Raw genomic sequence first — 12,902 nt, 5'->3', positions numbered from 1 at the left:
ACACAGAAAACCAAATGGAAGGAAAGAAATTTAGATTTTTCTAAGCAAGTACATTTTATAATCATCACTGAAAGTATAGTGGCAAGGTAGATGATTATCAGCCAACTTTGCTTTTGGGGGATGGGAGAAATGGCCGATCTTTAGAAGCATGCTGGGTATACAGTTGTTGAACCACTTGCCCCAGTCTGCCACTTTAGCATGGATTCCCAAAATTCCAGGCTGGCCACTTTCAACTGGGTAACTAAGATGCTAATTCAAACAACTTGCTGGTACACCGCAGCGCACCCCCCGCCCCCGCCCCGTTTTGCTTTTAGAGCTCCCTCCGCTTGGACGACTGGCTCCATATGACCTGAATCCCACTTCCTTCTTACAAGCAGAGTTCACACGTGGTTGCAAAAGGAGCCCATGTTAGTTGCTGCCCTGATGGGAATCTATATCCACCCCTGAGAGTCAGGTCCCAGCTGCGGCACTTGCTGACTTTCAAACCCTGGGCAAATTACTTTAATGTCTTAGCGTCTCCACTTCTTCATCCGTGAATTGGTTATTTTATGTCCTTCTATAGGCCGGTGGTGAGACTTCAGAGAGACCAGAGCCTCACAGTGCTCAGGACACAGCTAGCGTTGTTATTTTCTATAGGAAAACTTCGCTTGTCGACACAACTAAACCCTCCACCCTCTGTTTGTCGCTTCCTAACATCTGTACTTCATCACAAAATGTCACAGTGGGATTTGGAGTCGGTCCGCCTGTGACTGCCAAGTCGCGCGTTTTCTTGCGCCAGCCGCTTATTCTCCCCTCGCTGGTTTCCCCAATCCACAGAAAGAACTCCGTGAATACTGGTCTTTATTCGGGGTCCGGCTTGCGCCCTCCCGTGGGGCAGGGACTGAGCGTCCCCAAACTCCGCATGCGCGTGCTGCGCGTTTGCTGGAGTCTGGGAACCCAGAATGGGGGCTAGCGCTTTCCCAAAGGAAAATGCAAGCATTTTGTCAGAGGAGATGAACGCTGAATTTGGAAACTTCTGGGGAGCCAAGGATCCTCAGTCGCCGACAGCAGTGGACGCGAGAGGCCCAGCACTGCGGCCGCCCTCCTCCCCCAGCTCCGGTAAATTCAGAACCGTGGCCTGGACAGCAGTGCCCGCCCCGGCCAATCGTGACCCGTGACCCCCGCTCAGTCTCCCAACGCCCGGCCCACAGCGGCTCACTGCGCCGGCGCGCCGAGCACAGCGCCGTCGGAAACAGCCCGGGCCCACTGCGCCGGCGCGCGGTGCGGTGCATTTCGGGACCTGTAGTTTCCCCGCCGCATTGTGGGAGTTGCGGTTCGTGTGCAGTCCCGGCGCTGGAGCTTCCGCGGCCTGGAGCTGTAAGTCGGTGACGTCCGCGTCCGGTCAGCGGGACCCTGACCCGAAGCCCGGCAGCTCTTTGGGGCCCTGGGCAGTCGGGTGGACGGCCCCGCGTTTGCGCGTTCTGTGCAGGATGCCAGCCAGCCGGCCCCTTGCCGCGCGGCGCCAGCTCCCCGGGTGGGAACCGGGAGGGGGCTGGCCGCCGCGGCTCCCACGCGCGGAGCGCCCCTGCCTGGCTCCGGCGTCCAGACGCCGCGGAATCCGCGGACCCGGCGCCCGAGGCGCAATGTTTAGGCTGGCACGAGTTCCGGGCGGGGCCCAGAATTGTTCTGGCCAGAGGGTTTGGGTGGATGAGCGAATGTTCTGGACACCCTGTTCTGTGGATGGGCGGGGAAAGCAACGGCCGCCCGTGGCCCGGATCTCCGGGTCTGAGCGGGATAGGTGGTGGTGTTCCCCACGTGTCGGGGCGGAGGGGACCCTGGCGTGGTCCCCCGGTCACGGGGGAGCCGAGATCCAGTGTCTCTGGCCCTGGGAATCCCAGGTGACCGGGGAGTGGGGCTCAGCGGTCCACGGAGTGATGCGCAAGGTTCGCCTGCAACTAGCTCCCTCCTCCCCGCACCTTCCAACTTCCAAAGATTGGGTGAAGAGTTGGGGTGACAAGGGTAGAGACTGGGAACGCGAACAGGTTCGGAACGTTCAGACTGACGTATCCTACTTAGCGGCTCGAAGAGCGTAGACACCAAGAGAGAGATGATCCTGGAGTTTGTTAGGTGTGCTAAGAAGAAAACGTGGATTGTGGACAATATGTTGTCCAGACTGCTTTCACTGGCCTAACCCAAATAAGCGGATAGCTTTTCTGGTTTTTAGGAGAAAACTGGCAAAGGAAAAATGAGGCTATTTTTACAGGAAAGGAGACAGAATCGTTTCTATCTAAGCCATTGTTATTTTTCAGATTTAAGCTAGGATTGTGGATAGTTCTAGGGAAAGGCTAAAGCCTTCCTGCACTTCATGGATTTTATACCTCAAAAGTGTTCCCACCTTTTGGCTTTTGCGGTTCGGCCCTCAGATATGAGCTGTCTGCTCTGTCTGATGCCTCAGCAGGTGTGTGTGCCTATGGCCTGGAGCCAATAGCCTGCTGATATTTTTAGCTTTCTCAGTTGTTCTCATTTGCCAAAGTCCTGCTGGGGTGCTACAGAAATGGCTGAGTTGGAGCGTGTAATTGCAGGGCGATGGGGAAAGTTAGCATTTGGAGGCAGCAGGTGGGAATGAGCTGGCTTGATCAGCCTTCTAGTCTCCCACTCTCTCACTGCATCCTTTCCGCTACTTTGTTTGCAGGTTGACTTTAAACATGTTTCTTTCTAAAGAGCTTGAATGACCTCACTCTCTGTATGAAGTCCAGGCAACTGCCAGTAAATGTTCATAGTCCCATTCTGTGGTATCCCAGAGAATGGTGACTTACGAATGCCAGAGTTGCAGAGTTGTTCTTTGGATTCTGGTTTTTAAAGTGAGAACATGTTGGTTCAGAGAGGTGAATGGCTTACCCTAGGTCACGTGCCTGCCAGGGGTGCCACCAAGAATAGAGTCCAGCTCTCTTGGTCCCTGCTGTCTTGCTCTGACTGCATTTTGCCTTGCTTGCCTCTTGTTTATGGTTCTTAAGCTTGGCATGTCCATTAGCAGAGAGAGAGATACTTATTGTGACAATAATGGTTGATATTTATTTAATGTTTTCCATATGCTGAGCATGGTGCTTTGTGTTTACAATCCAGCCTCTGAAGAACTTAAAAATGAGGGACCTGAGGCTCAAAGAGGCCAAATGGCTTGTCCAAGGTCACACTAGTCTTAATCTTAGTCCTGGCTTGCCAGAGGGCCAGACCATTGGGTGGTGTTGTTTATTAAATCAACACTATTTTTTTTTTAATTTCCTTAAATAATCTCCACACCCAATGTGGGGCTCGAACTCACCACCCCAAGATCAAGAGGTGCATGCTCTACCGACTGAGCCAACCAGGGGCCCCACTGGGTGTTCTTTTTAATTTACTTCCTCCTTTGAGCTTTTTGGACCTATTTGTCGTCCTTGACCTTGGGAATCAATATCTTACATTAATCCATTAATGTATAGGACATTAATCCATTAATTCTTATGTTAATTTATGTAATTAATATATTAATTACATTAATAGGACCTCAGAAAATTAGGAACAGCCAAACCTACTATATTTGTACACAACTCAATTAGAATAAAAATAAAATTTACGTGACCTTAAACATTGCAAATTACAATATGGCTAATCCCTGAGGTTATCTGAGATTCCTGAAAGTAAAAATTCTAGCAATAGGTTATAATCCATTAGGAACATACCCCTCCAGTGCAAGTCAGAATCTGCTGCTACTTAAAGACAACCTGGCCATTTATCCATGAAGAAAACGAGCACCTTCAATCACCGTCATCACATTTAAACAGATTTATGGTGTACGTTCCTATCATTAACTTATCTGGCTTTGAAAGAAGTCATGGGGAAAACTTGGTTATCTTGTGCCAACCACCAGCCTGTTTTCCAGATACTATGACCTTGAATAGATGAGGCATGAATTTTCTATATTTAGATGTTTTTGTAAGTAAAAGTTTTAGTGAAACATTTTTCCCTGAAGTTCTTTTTATTATCCCCCTTCTAAAGGCCTGTGACATTTTCTTGTGCTTTTCTTAATTCTAAGTACATGTGGAGACAAGCATCTGCATGATTTTTGAATGCACATCTTTCTGCCTACATCAGGATAAGACCCTGGAGCCACACTGGATGGGTTCAAATCCCAGTCCCTGTGTGACCCTGGATACGTTACATAAACTTTGTCTCCTCGTCTCTGAAATGGAACAATAACCTCTCCCTCCTAGGGCTGCATGAGTTCATGCAGCGGATGCGCCCTCGTGCAGCCCAGCACCGTGAAGTGAAGCTATGATTGTGCTCTAAGTTGCCAAATTTCATTAAAAACCGGGGCCCTAGAGCCCATTTAGTCGACACCCCCTTTCTTCATTTACAGATGGGACCAAGGCCCCAAGAGGGAAGTCACTTACCAGAGTGTGTAGGTTCTTCATCCAGAGCTCAAGTCTTCTGACTCTTGGGGTATGTGCCATATTCTAAAAATAGCCACAGAGAAGGCCTTGGGGCAAATGCTTTGCTCCAGCTGCGTCCCTGACCTCCACTCCCTGCTTCACCTTCCCCTAGGTCTCCCTCACAGTTGAGATGAAATTCTAGATAGCAATTGCTTTCAAAGGACAATTTTTTTCCCTATCATTTACTCCCCTCCAGATATTTTTTAAGAACCAATTTTTGCTTCATTAACACTCAGAGGACCTGAAAAACAGAAAGACACTCATCCACAAACCAGCTCTTGCCCAGGGCAGGAGGTGGGTGGAGAAGTAGGTTTTGGACTTGGCTTTTCTGTCCACAGATGAAAGGCATGGGCGCACGTGTCCCCTTAGGAGCAACACTGTTAGCTCTGCTCCGGGCTGTGCTCCCACTCCCGGCAAAGAGCAGCTGGGGAGACGTTTCTGCTCACCAAGACCCAAGCCTGTGTCAGCCCTAAGCCAGGCCATCTGCTTCCCACCAGGCTCTGGGTCACCTTGTTGGGGACACTGACTCCTATCTGCAGCCCTTGCTCTCTTTGCTCATGCGCCCTTTCTCTCCATTAAAGAGGTCTTCCTATGGTGATCTGCTCTGGAAAACCCCGAGTGACCTGTTTCTTCTCTTCTCTACCAGAATAGCAAGACCTGCCCTTCCAGCTCCTCTCCTCATGTGCTTGTCTGAGTGGGCCCGCAGTGACCCAGAGTGAATTTGCCATTGGCCCAACATGAACTGGAAGGTGAGAATAGTTTTCAACATTATGGCTTGGTTTTTTTCCTTTGTCCTCATTGTAAAAATTCAGAATAACAGTTCTGTAGATGTAGGTTGATTAAAAAGAAAAAAGTGGATTAAAGCAGGAATCCTAATAATACTTTAAAAGTAATATTTTCAGTTAAAACAGATAAAAAGTACATTTATTCCCCAGACTTTTGGAGGAAGGCGAGGCCCTTTCTTTGGGTGTACAGACTTCGGATCTGCCTCACTCTTCTTGCAGAAATCGTGCCTTTAAAGTTTTACCTACAGTTTCACATTTTGGTTTCTTTAAAGTGGGTTAATATTTTAGGAAACAATCTACATACAAGATACTTCCAGATTTTTATGTTTTTCTTCCCTAATCTTTTACATTTGTGTTGCCAACAGCACTTTTTTTTTTTTCAACCTAAATTTGAAAATGCATTGAAAGCATTCGATTTAGTTTTCACGGAAACAATTTTTTCCTTCTATAACATAGGCATATTTCATAAGTATTGTGTTTAGATAAATTATCCATTATAACATCAAGTACAGCTTCAACTGGTTGGGGAATAAGCTTAGCTGACTTCTGTAGCACAGACTCAGTCTCCGGGAGCACAGGTCCAAGGGCAATCAGACGGTCGCCTGCAAGCTGTGGGCATTCAGTGGGCTCTGGGCATTCATGGGCGGGTCTCACAGAGGGAAAGGAGAGTCATCACTTTAAATCCCTGAAGTACATGGGGTGTGGTAAAGGTTGGTTAAGAGAGCAGCCACTGAAATATATTTTATCATAGATTCTTTGGAAGTATAAAATCCGGTAAAAATCGTGTTGTCTCACCCTCCAGAGACGGCTACTAGTAACAGTTTTGGTGTGTTTTCTTCCAGTACTTTTTACATATATGTAAGTGTAGTGTGTGTATTTTCAAACTTACGATCTCACTGGGTGTATTTTTGTTCAATTATGAACCTTTCCTTGTTCAAAACATCCACCAGCTTTCCATTGCAAGGCTTACTGGAAAGATCTGGAAGCAGGACCAGGGAGCTGGGAGAGAGTGAACCCCTTTCCTTCCCCAGCTCCTTTGGGTAGGGGTTTGGGGGCCACCCAGGAGGACCATGGGGACTATTCTCCAGGACAAGCCTGGTTGAAGGTAAGAGGCAGAGTGAAGGTTTCTTGAAGGGGTTGAAAATGGAGGAGTGTTTGTTTAGCCTATATTGGGGTTCCAGGCTCACAGCAGAAAGGCTGGGAAGGAAAGATGAGGCAGTGAGGGGCTATAAGGGGAAGAAACAGAAAGCAGCATGGGGTGGGATTTAGGGAAGGGCTTGTCCTCTCTGCGGTGGCCACAGTCAGTGGGGATGAAAGCGTTCATTTGAGCACCCAAGCCAATCCTGCTTGTGACAAAAAGAGTTCATTCTGATGTCAGGGACAAAATCTGCCCACACCTTTCCAACTTCGAGCAGATACACAGCTCTGTGGCTGCCAGGGAGCATCCTCATGTTTAAAAGGGGGCCTTTCCTTGTAATGTCAGAAGGAAGTGGCCTCTCCTTGCACCCTGACCTCATAGAGCTCTGGAAGGCGGGAGGATCAGGTAGCTCACAGTACATCCTGCGGGCTTCCCTTTCCGGCTCAGGGGGCCTGTGGCCGTCAGTAACAGTTAATGTTGTGCATTAGCAACAGAGTGTGACCTCATTGTTGAAAAAATTAGCTGTCCTTATTACACAAGTATTGGGGATTTATTTTTAAAATTGGTATAGATCTCATCCACCCCCACAATATTTTATTCATTTGCCCTCTTGAAGGTTGGTTTGTTTTGAGAGTTAAAATGAGGGGCTCGTTAGAAATCAGAGGAGAATCTAGCACAACGGAAGCTTGGTACCCTAGCGGGGCAGGAATGGATCCCGGAAACCCTTTGCTCTAAGCCCGTGTAGTGTCCTTGACCTCTGCTGCCACCGCTCTGCCCTCTCCCAGTCCCGAAACTTCTGCATCTTGCTGCCTCCTGTGTCCACTACCTTTAAGAAGAAAATAAGCCTTAAAACCACTTACCTCTGTCCATGTGTTGATGTAGTAACAATTTGGTGCATTTTCTAACTTCTGGTTGAGATCTCCATTCCTGTCCCTGCTAAAGCTGTCCCCTTTTCACATCACAGGGAGCCGTGGGCTGTGATGTGGGCTCCATCATAATAGGACCCACAGACCCAGCCGTAGAGATGGAGAGAACTGGAAGAGTAACTTTTCCCACGTGGATTAGTGCTTCAGTTGGCCTAGATCTACCTAGTGAACATAAAATGGGGTTTCCACCTCTAAACTGTTGATTTTTGCCTCCAAGGAAATAAAGTAAAAGAACATTTAGCATTTTTTTTTCTTTCAAAGCTGGTTTGTAAACATGGAGTCAAGCCTCATTGTGACTGAGAACCTTCAAGAAAATAGATGAATTAGGGGATTGTTTGGGGGAGGTAGTGGAGGTTAGCTATGAGGAAGATCTGTGTTCTGAGCTGCTTATATTTGTCAGGAGAAAAAGGTTCACTCTTGCAATTTTTTTATTAGCCTTTTGTGCTCTTGCTGGAGTGATCTTTCTGAAGCGTGTATGTTGTATTTATTCTTTCCCGTTAGTGGTTGAAAACTATTATCCAGTTACTCAGTGTTCTTGTGTTCTTAACCGTTTTAGTTAAATTCAGACGATTTAAATATTTGGGTTCCTCCTTTTGTGATCTGATATATTCCTTCTGCATCACATGGCAACCTTCCTCAAATATCCATAAGTAACCAGCTAAATAATTTCAGAGGTAGTGACTCCAGCTGCCTTAGGGAAACTCAGTAGCCAAGGCATCATTTATTTGCATAATTTAGCTGTAAAACTGGGGAGGGTTGGGGAGAACATGGTAGATATTACAGCGTCGTGTAATGAAGAGAGTTCGGGCTTTGGAGAGTCCGAGAACTCGGTCAGACCTAATCTTTCCAGAGTTTATGCTTTCTCAGCCACAGTTAGGACAGTCTGCCTGCCTCCTGGGGATCCGGTGAGGGTCCCAGGGGAGAACGTAAGGGAGTCACTAAGTGCACAGTAAGCTTCCAGTAGGCCTAACTGATGCTCCATCTTCTGCGTGTGAAATCTACGTCTAGGTCTGAGTCATCAAGAATTTTAATAAAATTAGGGCGCCTGGGTGGCTCAGTTGTTAAGTGTCTGCCTTCGGCTCAGATCATGGTGCCAGGGTCCTGGGATCGAGCCCCGCATCGGGCTCTCTGCTCGGCGGGAAGCCTGCTTCTCCCTCTCCCACTCCCCCTGCTTGTGTTCCCTCTCTCGCTGTGTCTCTCTCTGTCAAATAAATAAAATCTTAAAAAAAAAAAAAAAAGAATTCTAATAAAATTGTACAAACACCTATGCACATAATTTATGATTTCGTTAATTCCATTTCCTTAGAAATTGGGACACAGTGGAAAGAAGACTGGCGTAGGGGTTAGAACGTTTCATTCTGAGTCTGGCCTCCTTGTGAATTCGCTGTGTGACGTGGGTTGGCCTCTCCCCCACCCCCCACCAGGAGCTTCCCTCTCCTTGTTTGTGAAACAGGGTGGTGGACTAAGTCATCTGTGAAATCTCTCCCAGGCCTCCAGCTCTGTGAGCATGTTGTTCCCAACTGAAGTTTTCTCTGACCGGTTGAGTTAAACTGTTGCAAGGAGAGACAAATGTTCTTTCCGTAGTAGAAGCCCATTATATAGGAATTGCATATAATAAGTGATGTTTGGCAATTGAGTGATTTCATTGGAATAAATCCTACCTAGTCCTCTAGAATGGTGATCATTCAAAAAAAGCATACCTTTATTTGGGAAGGACTTTTTAATCACAAAAGCTCATAACTGTTATTCAGGTCATATTAATCATGTTTCTGAGACAAGTATAGTATTTGCCTTGATGCTCTTGTGCTACAGAGACTATCATAATAGTGTACCTACTAGTACAGAGAGTAATTCAAATCCATAGCTATTCCCCAGGTATCATTTTAGCCCATGGGTTTTTTGGGGTTTTTTTTCAGATTTTATTTATTTATTTGAGAGAGAGAAAGAGCATGAGGGGGGGAGGGTCAGAGGGAGAAGCAGACTCCCCGCCGAGCAGGGAGCCTGATGCGGGACTCGATGCGGGCCTCGATGCGGGACTCGATCCTGGGACTCGATCCCGGGATTCCAGGATCATGACCTGAGCCGAAGACAGTCGCCCAACCAACTGAGCCACCCAGGCGCCCTTAGCCCATGGGTTAAAGCTTCCCTGTAACAGGAAATTATAGAACAGTTAATAAGTAGCTACGTTTTCGCGTTCTGAATTTTTTTTTTTTTCACGTAGGCTCCATGCTGTGTGTGGAGCCCAGCACGGGGCTTGAACTTGCAACCCTCAGATCAAGACCTGAGCTGAGATCAGGAGTCAGATGCCTAACCGACTGAGCCACCCAGGCGCCCCTTGTGTTTTGAATTTCTTTGTCTTTTTATATTTATTTTACCTTCCAAGGGCTGGTGCTAGTGAGTAGCCACGACCAGGAAGAAAGTGTAGCATGCTAAAGTTGGAGAATCCAGAAGGAAGGTCTGGTCTCGCCTCCCTCGAAGGGGCAGAAGCTCAGAAAGTCCCGTGACTGACCCCGGTCGCGTGGTCGTTGGGCCCCCGGCTCCATCTCCTTTCCCTGGACCACGGGGCCGCCTCAGAAGCAGAGGGCCTGGGGGACTGGCAAAGTGCGTGGTCCGGTTGTGAGAGACCAGAGTTACGTCAGCGGTCCACGGGTGGTTCTCTTGTGAAGCCAGCAGCAGGGGAGTGTGATGGAGGGCAGAGGTAAGCCTCGACTCACCGGTGTGGGCCTGGGGACCTTGTCTGTCCTGGTCACCTGTGTGGCCCCAGCACCTCGCCTCGTGCCTGTTACATAAGAGGTAGACAGTAAAGGTTTGTTAAATGAAGGAACATGAAAGAAACCTTTCTTATCAATCATGGAACATTTAGAACGCTTGCTTTCTTCTTTAAGGTCCTTGAACACGTGCCCCTGCTACTGTATATCTTGGCAGCCAAAACCTTAATTCTCTGCCTGGCATTTGCCGGAGTCAAAATATACCAAAGGAAAAGGTTGGAAGCAAAACAGCAAAAACTGGAAGCTGGGAAAAAGCAGCAGTCCGAGAAGAAAGAGAACTAAAGGGAAACCAGAGGTACTGGGACTTCGCACATGCGGAATGTCCGGTGGGCATTCTGCCAGGCCAAAGAAGTTCCTGTCAGGGACCCTTCCTTTTTTTGGAAAAGGTGTTTTTCTGACTGAAACTCAGGAGTTGGCACAAGGGTGAGCAAAGTTAAAACGGGCAAGGGAAGCCCGTTCTCTTTGAAATGTTGCAGGTTGAAGTTCTGTCCCAGGCAGAGTCCTCCTTTTGTGTGTTAGACCGAGAAGAGGAAGGGAAAGACGGGGTGTGGGTCATAAATGCTTCTCCCCACCCACAGGCATCCACGGAGGCCTCCAGGGAAGGGGGGCGTTGGTGGCAGCAGGACTGACCCTTCATTTTCCCTCCAGCCTCGAGCCTGGTTTTAACCAGGGGGGATGTTTAGCTGGGCAGAAAATCGTGAGGTTGAAAATACATTCTTTATTAGACAGACTTCAGTGGTTTCCATTTGTTAAGTTGAAATGGCTGAGCCTGAGGGGTAATGCCGAGCAAGTAAAACATTCAGACGTTTCATACTTGTCCTTTTGGTCTTCCTTTCTAGAATGTGCAATTTAAATGTCAGCCTGAGTGGATTCCAGCTGAGAAGAAAGACGAGAATTACTGAATGATGTGTCAGAGGATAAACTCCCAACCTGTAGGGTTAACTAAAAATTATATGAACTTTTTTATGCTCTTAAAAGAACCCGTATTTTGTTTACTAAAATAAAATACCTTTGTAAAAAAGGGGGTCTCTGTCTCTGGAATAAGCCAAAGTCTTTCGGTCTCACACAGACACACACCCGCCATGTTGTGAGGGGAGGGAGTTTTGCAAGCCCGCACCCCCCCAGCCCGTCTCAGCTCTGGGAGCCAGGTCACAGGTGCTCTTGACACAGGACTAGGCCGCAGGAGAAGTGGCTTCTGCTCTAGGGGTGGAAGGCTCGGCTGCCAGCCCTCCCCGGCCCTCCGGCCCTCTCCTCTGCTGCCCTCCCCGCACACCGCTCTTCTCTAGCCCGCCTTCTGCCATGTTTTCACTGTTGGGGTGGAGGGAAGCTGCCCGCTCGCTTGCCTGGGGAGCGTTGGCGCCTCTGCTGACCCAGGAGGGTCCCCGTGGGGAGGGCTACAGGGTGAGACCCGCCGGCCACACTGGGTGGGAGACTCGGAAGAACTCACATCCCTGAGTCCTGTCATGAGAGAGTAAGAAGAGCGGGTGTACTGTCCTCTCCCCCCGGTTTGCTTGTTGGGGTTTGCTGGTAAGAGATGAAGGAGGGCGCTAAGCCAAGGAGACTTCCAGATCTGAGAGGAGTGATACTAAGAATTTTTTTGACTCAGCACCTAACAGACTGAGATCTCTATTAAAAGATTCCTGTTGTCTCACTTCTCTGGATACCAGAGTGGGTGAGGGATGAGGATACATAGGGTGCAGTGTTTGGTTTGGTGCCTTTGCTGGTGGCCACGGGGAAAATTTGCATGAGCGTACGATTGATCCTTGAACCCCATGGGTTTGAACTATGGGGCTCCACTTATAAGCAGGTTTTTTTCAATAAATACAGGACAGCACTGTAAATGTATTTTCCTTATGTTTTTCTTTTTCTTTTTTTTTTTTTTATTTTGCAAGAGAGAGAATGAGAGACAGCATGAGAGAGGGGAGGGTCAGAGGGAGAAGCAGACTCCCCGCCGAGCAGGGAGCCCGATGCGGGACTCGATCCCGGGACTCCAGGATCATGACCTGAGCTGAAGGCAGTTGCTTAACCAACTGAGCCACCCAGGCGCCCTCCTTATGTTTTTCTTAACATTTTTTCTCTAGCTTGAAGAATACGTTATATAATACATACACAGAATATGTGTTAATCAACTTTATGTTAGTCGGTAAGACTTCTGGTCAACGGTAGGCTATTAAGTTTTGGGGAGTCAAAAGTTAAAACACGTGGATTTTTGACTACACAGGGGTTTGGCACCCCTAATCTCTGCATTGTTGAAGGATCAACTGTATATTAATAGATGTCCACCCCACTCTGGCCCAGGTTGGTGGAACTTTGAATTTTAAACAAGAGGTGTAAAAGGAATTCTATCTTTCTCGAATTTTACTGTGATTGCTGGATGCTCTTAATCACAATTTAGAAAGCAGAGTTTACATTTGTAGCTTGACCCAACAAGCTACAAATCCCCAAATAGTCAATAGGGCCTGGGTCTCATGGTGCACGAAGAGATGCCGGAACAGAAGTGTAATGCCCTAGGATTTCTGCCCTCCGACCCCAACACTTCCCTGACTTGCTCAGGTGGGGCCCAGAACTGACCCTGGGCCACGGCCAACGCTCCTGCCTTTGTCAGGGTGCCCTGTGCAGCCTGGCTGGCCACCCACCCACCCACCGTGGTCTAGGAACTCTGCCTCTGCTTCCTTCCCTCTCTGGGGATCTAAGGCATTCCTGGCTCCCACGCGGCATCACACCCATCACCTCTGGCCATCTTCCCTCCACGTGCATTCCCTGCTGTGCTCCTCAGAAATCCAAGCACGGGGGCTGTTGGCTTTCCTGGGGAATCTAAATATGCCTAAGCAGTGGATGGT

At 48.2% G+C, this 12,902-nt stretch overlaps 1 protein-coding gene across 4 annotated transcripts; it reads left to right on the top strand.

Moving 5' to 3' along the window:
• The first annotated feature begins 1,217 nt into the window (after nucleotides 1-1,217).
• SMIM11 (small integral membrane protein 11) lies at nucleotides 1,218-11,102 on the top strand. 4 transcript variants are annotated; one of them, XR_006795479.3, is made up of 5 exons: nucleotides 1,218-1,356; nucleotides 4,373-4,455; nucleotides 5,092-5,194; nucleotides 10,180-10,485; nucleotides 10,902-11,102. XR_006795479.3 is itself a non-coding variant. In XM_045902500.3 (5 exons), the coding sequence occupies exons 3-4, from the start codon at nucleotides 5,183-5,185 to the stop codon at nucleotides 10,342-10,344; spliced, it is 177 nt and encodes a 58-aa protein (XP_045758456.1). In that variant the 5' UTR covers nucleotides 1,218-1,356; nucleotides 4,373-4,455; nucleotides 5,092-5,182; the 3' UTR covers nucleotides 10,345-10,357; nucleotides 10,902-11,096. The 4 variants fall into 4 exon arrangements, 3 of the variants coding, with proteins under 3 accessions (XP_045758456.1, XP_045758457.1, XP_064435213.1); XM_045902500.3 differs by having other exon boundaries at nucleotides 10,180-10,357; nucleotides 10,902-11,096; XM_045902501.3 differs by lacking the exon at nucleotides 4,373-4,455 and having other exon boundaries at nucleotides 10,180-10,357; nucleotides 10,902-11,096.
• Nucleotides 11,103-12,902: the final 1,800 nt, after the last annotated feature.

The sequence above is a fragment of the Mirounga angustirostris genome, unplaced genomic scaffold, assembly GCF_029215605.1.
Source record: "Mirounga angustirostris isolate CCGP_5_RB_7025 unplaced genomic scaffold, mMirAng1.0.hap1 SCAF_1, whole genome shotgun sequence".
NCBI classification, from domain to species: domain Eukaryota; kingdom Metazoa; phylum Chordata; class Mammalia; order Carnivora; family Phocidae; genus Mirounga; species Mirounga angustirostris.
This window is presented reverse-complemented; position numbering and strand designations above follow the sequence as displayed.